Source organism: Notolepis coatsorum, assembly GCF_963971535.1.
Source record: "Notolepis coatsorum genome assembly, chromosome: 9".
Classification (NCBI taxonomy): Eukaryota; Metazoa; Chordata; class Actinopteri; order Aulopiformes; family Paralepididae; genus Notolepis; species Notolepis coatsorum.
The window spans coordinates 40,192,584-40,214,165 of NC_140173.1; the positions used below are offsets into that span (position 1 = coordinate 40,192,584).

At 45.7% G+C, this 21,582-nt stretch overlaps 1 protein-coding gene across 1 annotated transcript in view; it reads right to left on the bottom strand.

The window, feature by feature from the left end:
* smoc2 (SPARC related modular calcium binding 2) overlaps positions 1–21,582 on the bottom strand; it is a gene marked incomplete at its 5' end in the record, with an annotated part of 121,479 nt that overhangs the window by 38,873 nt on the left and 61,024 nt on the right. The window contains one exon of the mRNA XM_084321847.1: positions 15,747–15,829. Within this exon, the coding sequence (XP_084177973.1) occupies positions 15,747–15,829 (83 nt within the window). The remainder of the gene's footprint in view (positions 1–15,746; positions 15,830–21,582) is intronic.

Below are 21,582 nucleotides of genomic sequence, written 5' to 3' on the forward strand. Positions count from 1 at the left end.
CTACACACCATCGCTGTGTAGGAAATAAAGACCTGTTTCTAATTCGTACATTTGTGTTGGATCCGTTTCATCTACGTGAGAGTGTTCATGATAATATATTTATGCCGTGTACTGGGTGGCCGAATATTAAGTACAAAGGTAGTGGTAGTAAGTATCATATCTAGTAATACAGTCAGGGAATTGTACCCCTCAGTTACAAAAGTAAAGGGTGTTTTTTCAGGTTTTCTCTCGTATCTCGGCTGCTCCACGACAAGCAAGGTCTCCCCTACATTTTCAAAAGCCTAGAGAAAGCTTGTCTTAAGCTTTAAGTCTTAAATCATCATCATGAGTTATAGTCCAGGCATTGTAGGACATGACCTCCCACAAATTGCAAAATAAATGCTTTCAACAGTTTTTGCCTCATAACTATGTTACTTATAACATGTCAAAAGTCTTAAGAAATCCAAGTGGTGGAAAGTATTGAAAAATACAGAAATAGGTGATGCCACAATTTTCCATTTCCAAAAAATTTACCTATGCATGTCTTCCTGTCTGATGTCCACACAAAGTGTTCAGTACTGTCCACAAAGTGTTTTACATGAGATACTGTAGAGTTGGATGCAATACAGTGCATGTGCAAAAAATTTATTATTAACGCTTAGATGCATCTGTATTTGTATGCACTCTATCCCTGTTTTTATGTTAATTGTATGTCTATTTTCATGTGAAGCAGAGTGCATGTCATTTCTGCATTGCAATATCAGAAATGCTTCCATTCATGGCAGCATCTGGCCACAATCTCTACACAAAATGTACAGTGAATGTGCTCCAGGTGGATCATCCAGAGGCTCCAGGTGGATCATCCAGAGGCTCCAGGTGGATCATCCAGAGGCTCCAGGTGGATCATCCAGAGGCTCCAGGTGGATCATCCAGAGGCTCCAGGTGGATCATCCAGAGGCTCCAGGTGGATCATCCAGAGGCTCCAGGTGGATCATCCAGAGGCTCCAGGTGGATCATCCAGAGGCTCCAGGTGGATCATCCAGAGGCTCCAGGTGGATCATCCAGAGGCTCCAGGTGGATCATCCAGAGGTCTACAAGCTCCAGGTGGATCATCCAGAGGTCTACAAGCTCCAGGTGGATCATCTAGAGGCTCCAGGTGGATCATCCAGAGGTCTACAAGCTCCAGGTGGATCATCTAGAGGCTCCAGGTGGATCATCCAGAGGTCTACAAGCTCCAGGTGGATCATCCAGAGGTCTACAAGCTCCAGGTGGATCATCCAGAGGTCTACAAGCTCCAGGTGGATCATCCAGAGGTCTACAAGCTCCAGGTGGATCATCCAGAGGTCTACCAGAGATTTGAAGAGGGATTCCATGTGGTCAGACGAAGTGATCCCTTGTGGGCTGGCCTGTCAGTAGATCTCAAAGAGGGATTCCATGTGGTCAGACGAAGTGATTGCTTGTGGGCTGGCCTGTCAGTAGATCTCGTCATCGAGCAGGTGCTTATGAGGAGTATGAAAACCAGCGGTGGCCTCACAAGAGGGCGAGGGATGACCGACATGCAACATTTGACATGGCTGCTCTCCATGCCAGCTTGTGCTGAAGTCAACAGTGCCATGCAAGAGCTGACAGGGGTGAACCACAACACTGGTGAGCAGAACAAGGACATGACAGATGCAAGACGAGCACGTGACATGAAGGACACACTAATAGGTCTGAACTCTCTCCAAGAAAGACACAGCCCTTGTGCTCAGATCCAAGCTTGCGCAGTATCTCAACTGGGGTCCATGCACACCCTTCTGTGAATGTTGATAAGGCAAATGCCATTGGAAACACCATCTTGGCCAGCATGGATGGAGAGACTACTGCCGTGTACACATTCAAGAAGAGGGATCAGGCAATCACCGTGAGTAAAAAATCCTCAGTGAAGATTGATGGCGAAGCAGTGCAGATGGATCCTTGACTACTTTTCCAGCGACTCACGACTGCTGCAAAATCTTCACAAGACCTGGCGTCAATGTTGAAGTATGAGCTGTGTAGTCATCCTCCCTCCCTGCTGCTTCGACAGCCACAGAAGCCAGTGCTAGCTGATGGCATCTGGGCACTCCACACACCTGACCTTCAAGGAGTCACTGGCCATGTTCAGCATGTGCTGGATGGTGGAGCACTTGTTCAGCGTATCCCGTGGACAAGTGGATCCACATACAAGGACATCTGCCAACTGTACAGAGAGTATGTCACAAGGAAGTATGGAGAGGCAGTTGTCGTGTTCGACAGTTATAAGGGCACATCCGCCAAAGACATGACACACCGCAGACGAGCAGGTAGGAGGACTGGAGCAACCGTAAGTAACCATGGATGGGTACATGCCTGTTACGATGAATAAAGCAGCAGTTCATCAACATGCTCAGTGGTCACCTACAAAAGAAGAACACTGTCAGACGTACCATGGCCCCAGATGATGCTGATCTCCTAATAGTGCAAGAAGCGGTGGAATCTGCCACCACAACAAACACTGTACTCATTGGTGATGATACAGATCTGCTTGTCCTCCTCATCTACCATGCCAACCTCGAGTCACACGACCTCTTCTTCAAACCTGAGCCGAAGAAAAGCAGGAAGAAGCCACCTGTCTGGAACATCAAGGCTGTCGAGCAGCAGCTGGGTCCCAGTGTGTCGCATCCTCTTCATCCATAGCCGGGTGTGACACTACCTCCCGCCTGCATGGCATTGGAAAAGCAGTTCCCCTCAAGAAATTCACAACCAGCGGTGACTTCCGTGAGCAAGCTACAGTGTTTGACACACAGTCTGCTTCCACAACAGAGGTTGTGTCAGCAGGGGAGAATGCTTTGCTGTGCCTGTACAATGGGAAGCCTGGGGAGGGACTCGACTCACTTTTGTGAGAAGGTGGCTACTAGCACTTCTTATGTACATCCACAGAGTCTACCACCTACATCAGCAGCAGCGAAGTACCACAGTCTTGGTGTGTACTACCAGAAGCAGCAGTGGAAGGGAACTGTAGATAAACTCCTGCCACAAGAATGGGGATGGAAAGAGAGTGATGGAGGGCTTGTCCCTGTCCGAACAGACTTACCACCAGCTCTGCAGGAACTCCTACGGGTCATAAGATGCACCTGCAAGACAGACTGCAGCAGCCTAAGGTGCACATGCAAGAAGCATGACATTGAGTGCTTCATTCATGTCAGGCTGCATGTGATGATGAGGAAGATGGTGAAGATGAGCCAGGCAACATACAGCAATGATGACCAGCAATGTTTAAGAGTTGACATGTTTGTTTATGTTCTAAAGGTGCTATTTAACCCTCCAGTCACCCTTGTCGCAGTTATGGTCAAAAAGCCTTATAAAAAAGCATTATATAATACCACACAGCTGGTCTGGTCTGGCCTACCATTATATAATACCACAGAGCTGGCCTGGCCTGGCATTATATAATACCACAGAGCTGGTCTGGTCTGGCATTATATAATAACACAGAGCTGGTCTGGTCTGGCATACCATTATATAATACCACAGAGCTGGTCTGGCCTACCATTATATAATACCACAGAGCTGGTCTGGCCTACCATTATATAATACCACAGAGCTGGCCTGGCCTACCATTATATAATACCACAGAGCTGATCTGGCCTACCATTATATAATACAACAGAGCTGGTGTCTGGTCTGGCATTATATAATACCACAGAGCTGGTCTGGTCTGGCCTACCATTATATAATACCACAGAGCTGGTCTGGCCTACCATTATATAATACCACAGAGCTGGCCTGGCCTACCATTATATAATACCACAGAGCTGGTCTGGCCTACCATTATATAATACCTCAGAGCTGGTCTGGCCTACCATTATATAATACCACAGAGCTGGTCTGGTCTGGCATAATATAATACCACAGAGCTGGTCTGGCCTACCATTATATAATACCACAGAGCTGGTCTGGTCTGGCATAATATAATACCACAGAGCTGGTCTGGCCTACCATTATATAATACCACAGAGCTGGTCTGGCCTACCATTATATAATAACACAGAGCTGGTCTGGCCTACCATTATATAATAACACAGAGCTGGTCTGGTCTACCATTATATAATAACACAGAGCTGGTCTGGCCTACCATTATATAATAACACAGAGCTGGTCTGGCCTACCATTATATAATAACACAGAGCTGGTCTGGCCTGGCTGGACGGATGGATGGGACTGGAACACTGGCTGCTCCGTTTTAACTGAGTTATTAACATGTAAAAAAACAACAACAAAAAACAACATCAACAACAAAACAGCTAAAGACAGCATCTGACAGCGGTAAGCCCTCAAACAACTGGTGGCTCGGGAGACAAATGTGGGTCATGATGATCAAATGAGGTCAAATGATCTCACAGGGTCACGGACAGAGAACACATTAGGAGGGAGATGTTGTTATCTAGTATGGTGGGTTGTCACTGCATGGATAAGGTCATATTTGGGCCCCGATATTAAAACCAGTGGACAGACTGTGGTAATACCAGAACCCAGAATCAGTGGCTGTTACAAAGGGTCAGATTAAACCGAATATATATATTTATTACTTGAGATATATTGTATAATATTTGTATATCGTCTGATATCCCTTGTATATTCTTTGTACATATACACGGAATATCCCTTTACCTGGTACAGGACAGACCATAATATTCGTTCTCCTATTGGAAGCGATCCCCTAGGCGCCACGGCCATACCCCCAATGTCTAGTTCAAAGTCACTGCTAAGACATGCCTGAACATGCCCGGTTTTGCGCAGTAATACGAGACAGAAATAAGGCTGGTACTAGATTATTCACCGTACGTATAAATACGGCGCAGGTGGATACAGCAGCACTTAGCCTAAAGTCAAGTTCGACCTAGTTAAATGTGAAGTACCGTGCACAGGAGAATCTACACCGGTGAATGCAGAGCCTTTTCCGGCTGGATTATTGCTTTGGTACTGTGGCTGCTGGAGCAGAGAACCGTCTACCCCGCTGCTGTGTGGGATTTACCCGTGAGGAGCATCACTCAAGCCCGTCTCTAGGAGAGGCTGGCTGGCTTTCACCTATGCTGTCGCGCATACTTGGATTATAGCTGCTGCTTTCGTCTGCCAATCAAGGGAGTAATGTACCGCCTCCCATAGCTGGAGCTTATTGATTCCCCGTTGATCCAGCCTTTTGCATTCGAACATTCCTCTCCCCTGCTGGCTTACAACCGGAGGGAACCCCTTAGTATCTCCAGCTGACCTACTAGTGTACCATATATAATTCTTGTGCTACAGGTGGTATCAATTATCCCCTTCGTAGTATGCTCATGGACTTACGCTCTTGACCTATTCATGCACATTCTTCGCCTTACAAGCGCAACTCTCAATCTTAATAAATGTAAGATAATCTTGGTGCTCTTCTAATAAATATTATTATAAACAGTACTTTCTTGTTAAGCCGTGTTATTGTGGGGGTGTTCATCTCATATACCTGTGTACTGTATGGCCAGTAGTAATGTACATAACGCAGTAGTGGTTTAATGATACCATACTTATTCAATACAGTCAGGGAATTGTACCCCTCAGTTACAGTGGCTACTGAAAATAAACAACTTAACACGAAATGTAATCTTGCATTATCCTGAGTCTTACAATCGTATTTATCTTCGAGGAAGGCCAACTGGGTGAGATAAATCTCTCCAGTAATACCAGTTATGGCTGTCCTAGTCAGCTAGTAGTCCAAGACTTTGTCAACTAATCGATTAATCGATTATTTGAGTTTTCCACATGAGATCATCCAGAAGGGCCTCTTTACATCTAGTGCAAAACCTCTCCCTCCAAATATCTCATCCAGCACGGAGAAAAACACAACAATCCACTAATTGGCTAAAAAGGTCCTTAGTCAACTAAGACTACATTGAGATTAATGGACTAATCACCCGAAGGGGACCAGTAGTGACAACATGTCCCTGAAACAAGTGAAAATGTATCACCCCATGACACTTAAAGGGACACTCCAACATTTAGGGAAATACACTTTACAGCTTCCCCAGAGTCAGATGAGAAGATTGACGTGAATTTCCTCTCTGCGCGTCAGCTTTGGAGTAGTTGAAAATTGTCTTTCTTCACTTTCGACTGAGCTAGGCTAGCTGCTCCCTACTGCTTCCAGTCATTGTGCTAAGCTAGGCTAGCGTGCACCTGGACCTGTTCTCTGGGGCTCCTGGACACACAGAGATGAAATTTACATTGTCTGACTGGAAAATGTGTATTCCGTTCCTTTAAAAAAATACAATTTTAATATGATTTCAAAGTATTACTAATTAAGATGGAGTTTTTTTTTAGCCGTGTAGTGTGATTATTTTCTCTGCCAGCAGTGTGGATAAGTTCAGAGAAGTGGCTGTGCGACAATCATCTTAACGGTGAGCCGTGCCAAAGTCTCTTTGCTGAAAGCAGCCAGTTAAACCAGTTAAGCCAGTTAAACCGGAGAAGGGGATTAAGGCGTGTTTTCTCTCATTGTTTTCCTAAATCTACCTCAAACCAGCGTGACCTTTAACCTTTATTTAGAACAATCTCACACCATATGGACTGCATTTAGAGGGCGCTTTTTTTTTTTATCCGAAGCACTTTTCAACTTCTCACATTCACCCATTCAAGACGAAGGTGACCATGCAAGGTGTTGACCTGCTCATCGGGGCATTCTTGCTCAAGGGCACCTCGATATGCTGCCGGGAGGAGCCCGAATAGAACCGAGAACCTTCTGAATACCAGACAATCGCTCTACCTCCTGAGCCACTGTCGTGTATCTGTAGGTCTCTCCATCTCAGACCCTTCACTCTGCTGAAAGTATCTGTAGGTCTCTCCATCTCAGACCCTTCACTCTGCTGAAAGTATCTGTAGGTCTCTCCATCTCAGACCCTTCACTCTGCTGAAAGTATCTGTAGGTCTCTCCATCTCAGACCCTTCACTCTGCTGAAAGTATCTGTAGGTCTCTCCATCTCAGACCCTTCACTCTGCTGAAAGTATATGTAGGTCTCTCCATCTCAGACCCTTCACTCTGCTGAAAGTATCTGTAGGTCTCTCCATCTCAGACCCTTCACTCTGCTGAAAGTATATGTAGGTCTCTCCATCTCAGACCCTTCACTCTGCTGAAAGTATCTGTAGGTCTCTCCATCTCAGACCCTTCACTCTGCTGAAAGTACCTGTAGGTCTCTCCATCTCAGACCCTTCACTCTGCTGAAAGTATATGTAGGTCTCTCCATCTCAGACCCTTCACTCTGCTGAAAGTATCTGTAGGTCTCTCCATCTCAGACCCTTCACTCTGCTGAAAGTATCTGTTTGTCTCTCCATCTCAGACCCTTCACTCTGCTGAAAGTATCTGTTTGTCTCTCCATCTCAGACCCTTCACTCTGCTGAAAGTATCTGTTTGTCTCTCCATCTCAGACCCTTCACTCTGCTGAAAGTATCTGTTTGTCTCTCCATCTCAGACCCTTCACTCTGCTGAAAGTACCTGTAGGTCTCTCCATCTCAGACCCATCACTCTGCTGAACGTACCTGTAGGTCTCTCCATCTCAGACCCTATCCCCTGTTCTGGGTGCGCATAATCCGCCTCCCTCTGCAGACATCTCCCATAGCCCCCTCAACTTAATTGTCCCAGCACTCCCATCTGACCATGGTATTAGTTTTATTGCGACAGCTCTTCCCCCTTCCCCATCCCAGTCATCGTGAATCACAGGTCACATAGTCCACGGGAGTCTGGTGGCGGGTCTCGCCGGGGCGCGAATGCCTGTTACATTTCGTCTTTGTTTACGTTCTTCTCATATGGGTTATTCCCGTGTCACCTACTGTGACCTTGAACGATTCCGCTACTTGCACCTTTACTTGTCCGGCCACGCCCCCTTCCGTCCATATGCATATAAGCGAGGGGCGTGACCATACTCCGCCTTCCCTTTTCTTTCACTTCAGGAAGTGTTTCGCTATACGCACACGGCATGCAAGTGGCATTTAGCTTAGTTCGTTTTTGTAGGTACTATATTTCGGATCCCGAGGATGGCATCACCAGCAATTCTCCGTCGCAACCTCCTATGTGCACCGCGGGGGTTCCCTAGTCCCACGTTCGTGGCGAGAGGGTGAGCCCCGGCGGCGTGCAGAGCTGGGTGCGCACTTCCCGGAGACCGTTGAGCGCCCCTCTTCAGTGAGGAGGCCCTCCGGCTCCGGCGTCCCCTCCAGGGATGACTTGCGGCGCAAGCTCTCCACTGCTGCTCGCTCCCGCCATTGGTGGACTCGAGTGTGGTGCTGCTCGGAAGCCGTCGAGCACCCCTCCCTCGTGAGAGAGGTGGTTCCGGCATCGACATCAAACGGACCCGCGACAAGAGCGGGCGCGGTCTCTCTGATGGCAGACGATTGCGGCACAAGCTCTCCGCCTGCTTGCTCCTGGCGTTGCTCCCGGTGGTGAAGCAGGCAGGGCGGGTGGTCGGTAGTAGGAGGAAGAGTACGTGGGCCGCGGGGTTCAAGTTCCTCCGGTTTCTGCGGAAATGCTGGTGCCGGAGTGGGCCCTGCGCCCCCTACCATCACATTCCAGAATGTTGCATGGAGGGGGCGGGGGTTTCATCTTTGGTGCCTCGCTGGTGAAGTCAGTGTTCAATAAAAAGAAAAAGGAATTCCCCATACCCGCCAGCTTAGAGGGTGGGGCTGGGGTTCCCAGCCATTGAAAATGTCACAGGCAGTGTCACTCAAATATATTTGGACGTGTACCTGAAACGGGGTATAACGAGGGTTATTCTGTAACCCTGGTCATATGAGTCCCCAGGCTCTGTATGTAAACCCTGTGCGGCCATTGAGAACGTTGCATGCTTTCGCATTTTCTTATTGGCCTGAGAGATATATCCGTGAGTTGAGATCTGCGTGGCAGGTCCCGACTCACGTTGTCAATTGAGAGGTCTCTCCGGAATAAACCTGGTGTCTTCCCCCCCCCCCCCCCCCCCGGTTCTACCCAGACAGGGGGGAGAAACGTTATGGGGGCTCTTTCTTGTCAGAATTCGCCCACCACCGTTCTCAGGTTTTACGTGCCTGCACGCTGTTCGATATCAGCGATTGGTCTTACGGGACCGGTATCAGCGATTGGCCCGGGCGTATTTTCAGGTGTTTATTTGAAACAGCCTTTTGCGGCCAGTGCGCCCTGGTCTGTCCAACGGCATAAACAGCGTTTTATGCGGTTGGCCGGGAAGGAGTTTTTTTATCTCTGCCGAGCGCCAGCTCACTAGGGCCAGCTCGAGGGCTCGCGTGCATCTCCGGGGGGAAATTACAGGGAAGATCAAGCATCGACAGGGGGGTTTCACGCCCGTTAGGTGGGCCACCGGGAGCTGTGCATTTGCGTATACAGACCGTCTTGGTGGCGCCTCCTGTGATGTTTTGATCGAAACGTGTACCTATCCGCCTCTCAATTGAAGAGGTGCGGCAGCGTGAAAGGGCACGGGACCCATCCTGGTCACGCCGGACCGGATCAGTTCAACCCGATGTCCGCCGGGTCACATATATGTGAGGTTTTCCGGGGTGAAAATGCCAAGGCGGGCCGGACGCCACAGGGGCTGATGTCATGAATGTTGTGTGTCATAAATGTCACTGCGAGTTGAAAATGGGGGACCCTGATGTAAACAAGATGAAAGTCTTTCTCTGGTCTGCATCCCCTTAACAATTGTGTGTATTGAGCTGTACTGTATTGTACCCATTCTGCAATCTGTTAATAAAATGTTCATTCAATCAATCACTGTGCACGGTGCACGGAACCCAAAAACAGGCCTCTGGCAACAAGTCAACACAAAAGTAAGGAGAAAATATTTAATTTCAGTGTGTTTAAACCTCTGTTTCTCTAATACATTGGCACTCAAAGTGATTTTTCTTTATTGTGTAAGAAACTTCAGAATGTTACCTTTCAAAAGAGACCACACGCATGCATGTGCTATAAGTATAGAGTATAATAATCTTTGGGTACGCAAATCGCTTTAGTTTTCTGCAAAATGGGGGGTATGGTTAAGAGGTTAAAGACTTCTTAATTCTTTGTAATTTGTCCAGTGTTGAAGGAGATCACTTCAAATCACAAAACGTATCACATGGGGCAAACATGCACGTTAACATACGTCAATAAAAGAGCGTTTCATTGCCACTGATTGTGTCTGACAACATTCTGGAAAGGATCCCTACAGAGAGAGACCTTTCTGTTTACGCTTCTTCTGGTTTTTCCTGATGTTTACGAGAGAAGTCTACCTATCACTACCCTGCTGTCAGTCTACCTATCACTACCCTGCCCCGGGTCCCGCCTCCCTCTGCCCAAGGTTATCTGACCCTGCTGTCGACCTATCACTACCCTGCCCCAGATCCCGCCTCCCTCTGCCCAAGGTTATCTGACCCTGCTGTCGACCTATCACTACCCTGCCCCACCATCCATCATTTCTACTGCATGCCTATCAAGCTCCTTCTACTCTCCTATCTCCTGCCTCCTACCTCCTATCTCCTGCCTCCTACCTCCTATCTCCTATCTCCCTCGTTTCATCTATTCATTCATCTAATTCATCTAAAAAGTTGTTTATAAACCTTACTCACTTATCATAATCCAAATCTTAACCACCTAAACATAAAATATAAATGTACAAATATCCTTCCTGGCTATAGGCTCTACTAAGGGTGGTGGGGAAATCAATACAGCAATATATTGTGATATTTTGTCTGCCAATATTATATTGATACAGTGATACAGTATAGATATAAACGAAAAATGTATTAAAAAATAATAATAATAATAATTTTAAAAGACAATCCCATTTTACTGCAATAAAAATCATTGGAATGAGGTGAACAGACTGAAAGCGTTATCTTATTAGATAAAACAGTTCAAGTTTCAAGTTTCAAGTTTCTTTAATAGTTGTCATACAGAAGTACAGAATACTTTCATACAAAATGCTTCTTACTGTTACGCTCCAGAGACTGTGCTAGACAAGATAGTATCAAATAACATAGTATAGCATGTAATTTAGAAGAAGAAAATGAGGTCACAGTGTTCGGTATAGACATATGTACAATGTTCTGAGTTACCATATAATATACAATACTATGCAGTGTACTAATGTACAGTACTATATAGTGCAAAGCAGAAATGGGATGAGGTACAATTTAGGTACAATTTACAGTAAGGTGTACGAGTTGTAGTGCAATCCTTCATCAATAAATATAAAGTGTGGGGAGTGGGTGCTACAGTGTGTTTGTTTAAAGTGGGTGTGTGCTATAAAGTGTGTGGAGTGGGTGCTACAGTGTGTTTGTTTAAAGTGAGTGTGTGCATGTGGATGTGTGTGCTATGTGCGTTTGGTGGTTGTTGTTGTGTAGTGTTCATTGTTCGTTTAGCAGCCTGATGGCCTGGGGATAGAAGCTTCTTCTGAGTCTTTCTGTGCTCGCCTTGAGACTCCGGTATCGCTTGCCTGACCGCAGCAGTTCAAAGATGCAGTTGTTCGGGTGACTGGAGTCTTTAATGATTCTCTTAGCCTTGCCCTTGCAACGCTTGTTGTAAATGTTCTGGAGGGTGGGGAGCCCCCCTCCAATTGTGCGTTCGGCTGAACGTGTCACTCTTTGTAGTCTGCTTCGGTCTTGTGCAGTGCTATTCCCAAACCAGGAGGTGATGTTGCCGGTCAAGATGCTCTCTATTGTACATGAGTAGAAGTTCTTAAGGATCTTCTGACTGACTTGGAACTTCCTTAGGCGCCTGAGGAAGTAGAGGCGTTGTCGTGCCTTCTTCACAACACTGTCAATGTGTGTGGTCCATGTCAAGTCCTCGGATATGTAGGCTCCGAGGTACTTAAAGCTGTTGACTCTCTCAACCGGTGCCCCGTCGATGCTGAGGGGGCTGTAGTCCTTGACCCCCGACCTCCTGAAGTCCACAATCATCTCCTTTGTTTTGCTGACGTTCAGGGAGAGGCTGTTTTCCTGGCACCATCCCGCCAGGACCTTGACCTCTTCCAGGTAGGCCCTTTCGTCGTTGGCAGAGATCAGGCCCACCACCACTGTGTCGTCAGCAAATTTGATGATTGTGTTGCTATTCCGCGAGCCACACAGTCGTGTGTGTACAGGGAGTAGAGGAGGGGACTCAGAACACAGCCCTGGGGGGCCCCTATGTTGAGGGTGATGGATGAGGAGGTGCAGTTGCCTGCTCTCACCACCTGGGGTCTGCCAGTCAGGAAGTCCAAGACCCACTGGCAGAGGTCATAGTTCAAGCCCAGGTCCCTGAGCTTGGCTATGAGTATGGAGGGGACTATGGTATTGAATGCCGAGCTGTAGTCGATGAATAGCATTCTCACATAGTTCCCCTGCCTCTTGTCCAGGTGTGATGCTGCTGTGTGCAGCACATGGGCTATGGCGTCCTCCGTGGACCTGTTGGGGCGGTATGCAAATTGCAGGGGGTCCATGTTGATGGGGAGGGAGGAGCAGATGTAGCCCTTTACTAGCTTCTCAAAGCACTTCATGGCTATGGAGGTGAGAGCTACAGGGCGGTAGTCGTTGAGGCAAGCAGGCTTGGATTTTTTGGGTACAGGGATAATAGTGGACTTCTTCAGGCAGGTGGGGGTGACAGCCTGTTCTAAGGACAGGTTAAATATGTCAGTGAATACTGGGGCCAGTTGGTCGGCACAGACTTTTAGGACGCGGCCGGGGATGCCGTCCGGACCTGCTGCCTTCCTGATATTAACTTTTTTAAATGTCCGCCTCACCTCATGCTCTGTTACCCTGAACACTGCGCCTCCATCAGCAGCCGACCCCCCCCCCCCCCCCATTGCCGTGGCTTGTGAGCTGGTGTTGTTATTACCAGCATCGAACCTCGCATAGAAGGTATTGAGGTCATTTGCTAAGGAGATGTCACTGTTCAGTTTGAGGGAGGCGCCTTTGTAGTCTGTCATCGTCAAACAGATGATTTTCTTTATTGCAGATAACCCTCCTGAAACCCCCCTGACTTATCTCTCTCCTATATGCTTATATACATTTAAGAATGAGTCATTCGCTTTTGGTTTTCAAAAAAAAATGTATAGTTACTGTATATACAAGGGGTTACAAATGTGAATAATTTAGATTTAGTTAATATTAATTTAATTTGACGAGAATATAGGACAGGTGGATATATGCATCATTCAGTCGCATGACCTTGTTTACAGGAATGATTGTGCATATTGTATCGTGTGTGATCACTGAATAAAACTACCACTACTAAATCTCCCCAACGAGACTATTTCTCAATGTTTTCCTGTTTTCTGAAGTGGGTGCAGGGACAGAGGTAACCAGGCTGACCAGTGAGTGAAAGGTCACCGGTCCGATCCCTGGCAGAGACAGCAGTGGTATCTGGAAACTGTCAGGTCTTTATCAAGCATGTCCTGGACCAAGGCAGATGGCGGACACACACACACACACACACACAAACACAGACACACACACACACACACACACACACACACACACACACACACACACACACACACACACACACACACACACACACACACACACACACACACACACACACACACACACACACACACACACACACACACACACACACACACACACACACACACACACACACACACACTCACATACACTGTTATCACACCTTCAAGATTAGAGTCCCTAGCTGGTGTCTATCTGCTGTCAAATAGAATAATTATTTTCTGGATGGAGTAATGATAATAATAATAATAATAATAAACTTTATTTGTATAGCACCTTTCATACAGAGACTGCAGCTCAAAGTGCTTCACAACAGAAAAAAGACAGGCATAAAATGAGCACATAAAGTGCAGACATAAAATCACAGTTTTTCACATTAGGATCTAACATCCCAACAGGCCACCTTGTTTATGGTTTGATTCGGTTTTAAATAGACAATGATAAAAAGAGTAAGATAAAATAGACAGACTAAAATAGTGCAGTGCAATAAAATAGTAGAATAGAATATATCAAATATATATTTTTTACAGTGCAATAAAATAGTTCTGGATTACTGTTCAACAGTTCAAAGTCGTCTTTACCTTCTCTGTTTGGTATCCACAGTTTAAAACTTGACAGTCTTCCCTCCTGTTTTATACCCACTTTGACCCTTCGAACCTCCCAGTCAGGGCAAACCTCCCTCTCAGGGCGCAGTTCCCTCTCTCAGGGTGCAGTTCTAGGCCTGATTCCTACAGTTTTAAAGCCCAACAGTCTCTTGTTTGATACCCACACAGTTTAATACCTGACAGTTTTGAACCTGTAATAAAAAGTACTAGACAGTAAAATAATACAGTGCAATAAAATAGCAGAATAGAATATATAGTAAAATTATGCAATAGAATGGACAGAGTAAAATAGTGCTAGAGTGTATTAGAAGGCTATGGTGAAGAGGTACATTTTTAGCTTATTAAAAAAAATGAAGAGATCTAGCTTCCCTAATGTCCATACGTAGCGTGTTCCATAACTTTGGTGCATAGTTTGCAAAGGCTGCATCCCCGATTTTCCTTAGACTGTGGCTTGGAACCTTCAATAGACCAGTAGTAGATGATCACAATGTTCTAGGAGGCACATAATTGACTAGAGAATTTGCAATGTAGCTTGGTCCTGTTCCATTTAGTGCTTTGTATATAAGGAGGAGGACCTTGAAATCAATTCTAAATGTTACCGGAAGCCAGTGTAGGTTAGCTAATACTGGACTGATGTGGTCTCTCCTCTTGGTTAGTTAGTAGCCTAGCTGCCTAGTTTTGAATGAGTTGGAGTCGTTCTGTGGTGAGGAGTGCATTACAGTAGTCAAGTCGGCTTGAGATAAAGGCATGGATCAGTTTTTCAGCATCTTTTTTATTTATAAACGGCTGTACCTTAGCTATGTTTCTAAGGTGGAAAAATGATGTTTTTGTCACCTTGTTGATGTGTGATTTAAAGCTTAGGTCTGAGTCTATTATAACACAGAGACTTGTAACTTCAGGTTTGATCCCAGGAGTAAGTTGCCCCATATTGCTCTGTAACATTTCTCTTTTTGTTATAGGACCGACTAGTAGGATTTCAGTTTTGCCCTCATTTAATTTGAGGAAGTTGTTCGTCATCCATTTGTTTATTGCTAAGAGACAGGCGGAAATGGAGTTAATAGCTGTGTGATCATTTGGTTCAGCAAAGATGTACAATTGTGTGTCATCTGCGTAACTATGGAAACATACATTGTGTTTTCTAATGATGTCTCCGAGTGACAATAATAATGGACCAAGGCGGCTCCCCTGTGGAACTCCGAAGTAGGCGTCATGTTTCAAGAATGATCTCCAAGCCTGACGTAATATTTTCTTCCTTTAATATATGTTCTGAACCAGTTTAATACATAGTCAGAAAGACCAACTAACTTTTCTAGACAATTTATTAGGACATCATGGTCGGTCGTGTCAAACGCTGCGCTTAGATCTAATAGGACGAGAATTGTTTGCCTCAGAGTTTATTCTGAGGTCACTAATTATTTTTGTAAGAGCAGTTTCAGTGCTATGGTGCGTTCTGAAGCCTGATTGAAATTCCTCCATGATGTTGTTTTCTTTGAGAAAGGAGTTTATTTGTATTGAGACAGACAGAGAGAAACACCCAAACGTCTTCATGTCAAGGAGCCTTGAATAGACACAAAGGGCCCCCGGCTTGGTTCCCTCTGAGAGGATCATAGACCCCTGGGGGGGCCCGGACCCAACATTGGGAACCTCTGGTATAGAGCGGTAAAGCAGGGAGACCTAGGGTACCTTGAAGGTGTCTGCTCCGGTAGTGATCCTTGGGTTTGGTGGGGTGGGCTCTGGCATTGCCGTCACACTTGGGCTGCTCATATCTGTAGTAGACAATACAGCACATGAACAAATACTGCACAGATATACTGAACAAACACTTACAAAGACAGACAGACAGACAGACAGACAGACAGACAGACAGACAGACAGACAGACAGACAGACAGACAGACAGACAGACAGACAGACAGACACAGACAGACAGACAGACAGACAGACAGACAGACAGACAGACAGACAGACAGACAGACAGACAGACAGACAGACAGACAGACAGACAGACAGACAGACAGACAGACAGACAGACAGACAAACAGACAGCGTGGGACAGTAGGATGCTCTCACGGCCCTCCACCATGGAGCCAGAGCCCAGATCACTGCCATGTGACTGGGCCAAGAACGGGCTCCACCATGAGAGAGAGGCGGGGGGAAATCCATGCTGCATATGTGCACTAATGCGCTGTCTGGCACTCTGCCTAGAGCCTTGTTAATCTGACACCCCCACGTCCCCACCGCTCAATAAAACTGTTTCCCTGCCAGCCAGCATGGACGACCTCTGCCCTGCCTCTCACCCACACCGCCAGCGTGCTGGCTGTCACCACTCCTCATCTATAGAGCCCTTAGTTACTTACCATCTATATTACATCTGCCTTACACTGGAATCATAACTACCTACCTCAAACTAGAGTCTACCCATATAACTCTGCATGATAGCATGTACAATAATGCTGTATATATAATGATATTTACTGTATATATCCATATCTGTCTAAATATACCTGCATATAATCCTTTCTATATACGTATTTATACACCTGCATATAACCCAAATATATGTATATACCGTATACATATATTTATATTTACATTATATATTTATCCACACATGTCTGTATATACCTTATCTATATCTGTACATATGCCGTACCTACTCTTACTAGTTATACTAGTGTCTTTATACATGTATCACTGTACATTGTACAGTAATACTATAACACTCATTCAGGTATAGTTAGCACTAGTAGTATAATAATTACTCAGTAGTACTCATTTATATATCTTATATCCAGTTTAATCACTTGTACATTGGATATGTACAAGTGGCCCGTTCAGCCGAATTCACAATTGGAGGGGGGCTTCCCACTCTCCAAGACATTTACAACAAGCGCTGCATGGGTAAGGCTAAGAGAATAATCAAAGACTCTAGCCACCCAAACAACTGCCCTTTGAACTGTTGCGGTCAGGCAAGCGATACCGGAGCACATGGCAAGCACAGAGAGACTCAGAAGAAGCTTCTATCCCCAGGCCATCAGGATGCTTAACGACAATAACACTATGTAACAAACCATCAACTACACTCACAGCACACACATCCACACGCACACACTCACTTTAAATAAACACTCACCGTAGAACCCACTTTACCCACTTTAGACACTTTAACACACTTTAAATTGATTGGTTAAGAGATTTGCACTACAACTCATACCTCATTGCACCTTACCCTAAGTTGTACCTCATCCCATTTCTGCATTGTACTGTATATTGTATTGTAACTCAGTTTTTTTTTGATCAAATTTTTTTATTATTAATTACATGAAACAAGACAACACAATAACCACAGTAACAAAAAACATAACTTCACAGGAGAATAACAAACAATAATAATACAGAATAATAAATTATAAAGACAAAAAGAAAAAGAAACAGCGTCCAACCTATCAATATAGATGGCTACTTCAATAACAAAAAGGTCTTCAAACATGGCAACCTTTCCCCACCTTTACAAAGTGGAGTGACTTAAAAGATTGTTTACGAGAGTGTTGCCGCAGATTTACTGTAGATAGCCTAGGTCCCTTACACATGTTCAAGACTGCCAAACTCGCAGAAGGTAAAGTGTAAGAAGAAAGAAAATCTTCCTCCAAGTTGGTTGACAGGTCAATCAGTCTGCCAATATTAGTCCCTTGGGGAGATGGCATGTGAATTGACATATAGCGCAGAATAGCTAATTATCAACCCCCCCTAAAATCCCCCCAGTCAAAGTTAAGAAGGACAAGACAAAAACCAAGACAGACAAGACATTTCCTCCTCCCCCTCCCCAGAGACCGCCGGACCCCCCCCGATCAAGCGCCCCAACCCTGCTCAGCCGCACACGGCGGTCTTTACCTTCTCAGCTGCTGCGAACCACAGGTCAATGCGAGCCTGCCCTACCCCAATCACCCGAGCCGTGGATATCTCAAGATAAATCACATCCAATAGAGTTAGGGACCAGTTAATCATTGTAAGCTTCTCAGGCTCCTTCCATCTCATTGCTATTAGCTTCTTCGCTGCTGTGACGCCCGCCAGGACAACCCTTTTCAGTTGTACGGACGCGGGTAGTGTCGTTATATCGTTCAGGAGTAGCGTAACAGCTGTGGATGGGATAGTTAAGCCACACAGATCTGAAAGTTTGTCCGTTATTGACCTCCAGAAGCGGGCCACTGGTGGGCAATCCCAATACATATGCATATAAGTGCCAGTGGCCTTTGGAGAGCACAAAGTGCACCGAGAGTCGGTTATCAGTCCCATAGCAAATAGCTTCCTAGGTGTAAGATAGGTCCTATGAATATAATTAAAATTAATTTGCTGGTGATTGGGGTTGCGGGAAGATAATGCCACATTTGCCCAAACATCATCCCAGTCAAACTTGGGGTCCAACTCCGGGATATCCACACGCCAGATTGTATCCAATGATACATTTTTATACGTGGATTGAATTAAGCGCGTATAAAAGTCTGAGACAAACCCTCTGGATGTCGTCCTGTCCACTATGAGCCTGAGGAAGGGGTGTGGGTGCAAAGCTTGAGCCCACGGTACGCCATGCGCCCTCAGTGCTGACCTTAGTTGAAGGTAAAGAAAGAAGGACTCGCCGGGAAGATCATAAAATTCTCTTAAGTCCTGAAACGCACGGAGGCCGTTCTTATCATAAATATCCTCCAGAGTATGCACTCCCCTCCTTTGCCATTGAGGAATATTAACCGGCTTGTGCCCAACAAGTAATTGCTGGTTATTAAAAATTGGAGAGTCCAGGTGCCATGGGCATTTAACCCCACACGACCTCTGTACATTACGCCACGTTTGGATCACGTGAGTTATGATCGGTCCATACCTCAGCCGGCATTTCGAAATAGAGACAGTGGAGTACACTACATCCTGCAATCTTAGTGGAGATACCGCCGCCGCTTCTAAGGAGCGCCACGATACAGCCTCTACAGGGTCTAGCCAGCACATCAGAGGTCTCAGTGAAAAGGACCAGAAATAAAGTTTAAAATCAGGGATTGCGAGGCCCCCATCTTGTTTTCTACGTTGAGTAGTAGCCCTTTTGATTCTCGGGCGTTTGTTATTCCAGATAAACTTAGATACCATCGATTGTACCTTGCGCCAGTGGTCTATTGGAGGGGGCAGGGGGAGCATTGAGCTAATAAAATTTATCCTAGGCAGGATGTTCATTTTGATTATGGAAGCCCGGGCTTGTAAGGAGTTAGGAAGGGACGACCACCTGTCTAGATCCTGGCGTATTTTATCATAAGTACCCGTGAAGTTGTACTTAGTAGTTTGGTTCAGCGTGGGGAATATCTCTATGCCCAAGTATTTAAAATGTTCTACTATGGGGATATCAGCTGGTAGTCGTACCGCCTTGGCCAGCTCATTAAGAGGTAGGCAGGCTGATTTGTTCCAGTTAATCTTAAAGCCTGACAATTTACCAAAGTCGTCGATTATCCTCAATAATTTTGTGGCCGACCGGGAGGGGTCGTCCATGAAAATCAGCAGGTCATCCGCATAGAGAGCAATTTTGTGTGGAGTATTATTGACCATTATGGGGACGATGTCCTCCGATTGCCTAATAAATTGGGCCAAAGGTTCGAGGGAAAGCGCGAACAGTCCTGGGCTCAGAGGACAACCCTGTCTAGAAGATCTGGAGACTGGAAAGAGTGTGGAACAGTTTTTGCCTGTCAGTATCATCGCAGACGGCGAGGCATACAGGACTTTAATCATATGAATAAAACTCTTCCCAAGACCCATGACCTCAAGTACCTTCCACAGGTATGACCACTCAAGTCTGTCAAACGCCTTCATGGCATCCAAAGACAGAACTGTGGATGGAGTTGTATTGTCTTTACTGTTATCGATTACATGCAACAGCCTCCTAAGATTATCTGCAGCCAGACGCCCCGGGATAAAACCAGTTTGATCGCAGTGTACCAATACAGACATAAATCTCTGCAGGCGACGGGCCAGCACCTTGGCAAACACTTTTAAATCGGCCCCGAGAAGACTCAAGGGTCTATAGCTACCACAATCATTGGGATCTTTGTCCTTCTTGAGAAGTAAAGAAATCAACGCCATATTGACATCTCTTGAGAACTCCCCTTGTTCGATAGCGTAATTGATCATATCGAGCATCAATGGACCCAGTTGGTCCCAGAAAGCTAAATACACTTCGGGTGGAATACCATCCCAGCCTGGTGCCTTACCCCTCTGCATTTCAACAATCGTCTCCCTCAATTCCACGAGAGTAATCGGTCTCCCCAGTTCCTTGGCCTCTTCCTCAGAAATGTGGGGTATCTCAAGCCCGCCAATGAACGATTCAAATTTAGAGTCATCAAGATTACCCTCTGAGCTATATAACTGTGAGTAAAACTCTTTAAAAGTGTCATTGATCTTTTTCGAATCAGTAGTGACTGCACCCTGGCTCGTCCTGATCGAGGGGATATCCGAGAAATGATCGTTTGAGCGTATTTTCATTGCCAATAGATGGCTAGGTCTGGAGCCGTGAAAGTAGTAATTTTGTCTTGTCCTATGTATCAAGAACTCAGACTGTTGTTTAAGTATGGAGTTTATTTCTTTTTTGACTATCTTACGTTGTGTGTTTAGTCGTTCACTATAGTTAGTTTGCAAGGATGCGTATAGGTCCGCATATAATGATTCCAGTCCTTCTAGCTTTTTTGACCGGGATTTTCGCAAATTGGAGGCAAATAGTGTGACATGACCCCTGATAAATCCTTTCAATGCGTTCCACAGGACCCTAGGGTCTTCTACTGTGCCAACGTTGATCTGCAAAAATTCAGCTAGTTTACTCCTGAACTCAGAACAGAAGTCATCGTTCTTTAGCAAGGTTGAATTAAAACGCCATCTGGGAGCTCTTGCGGAGAGCCTGCCAAAGGTTGCCGTAAGGAAAATCCCCTTGTGGTCTGAGAGAGCCAAGGGAACCAATGAGACATCGAAACTATCAAACATATTAGGGGACGCGAATGCATAGTCAATTCGAGAGAAGCTTTTGTGTCTGGCTGACAGGTGAGAGTAATCTTTGAGGGTGGGGTTGGATAAGCGCCAAAGGTCTGTGAGCCCCGTGTCCTGGGCCCACATCCTGAGGGCCTTAGAGGCCCGTTTTTGGTCGCTCATTTCAGAGGGCCCGGACCTATCCATCTCCGCATCCCAGCACGCATTAAAATCGCCACCCACAATGAGAGCGTATCCATTAAGTTCCAACATATTCTTCGTGATTGTATTATAGAACGCTGAATCAAATGTGTTAGGAGCATACAATGCTATTATTGCCATCTTCCTATGAGAGAACTCAACTTTTGCTATAGTAATCCTTCCCTCCGTGTCCGACCACACATCCAGGACTTTGATATCAAGGTGTATTGTAACTCAGTTATACATTTTTTCTACTCTGTATTGTATATTGTATATATGTATATTTAACACTTTTGTTTACACTTGTTTACGTACTTTTGACTTTCTATTTTATA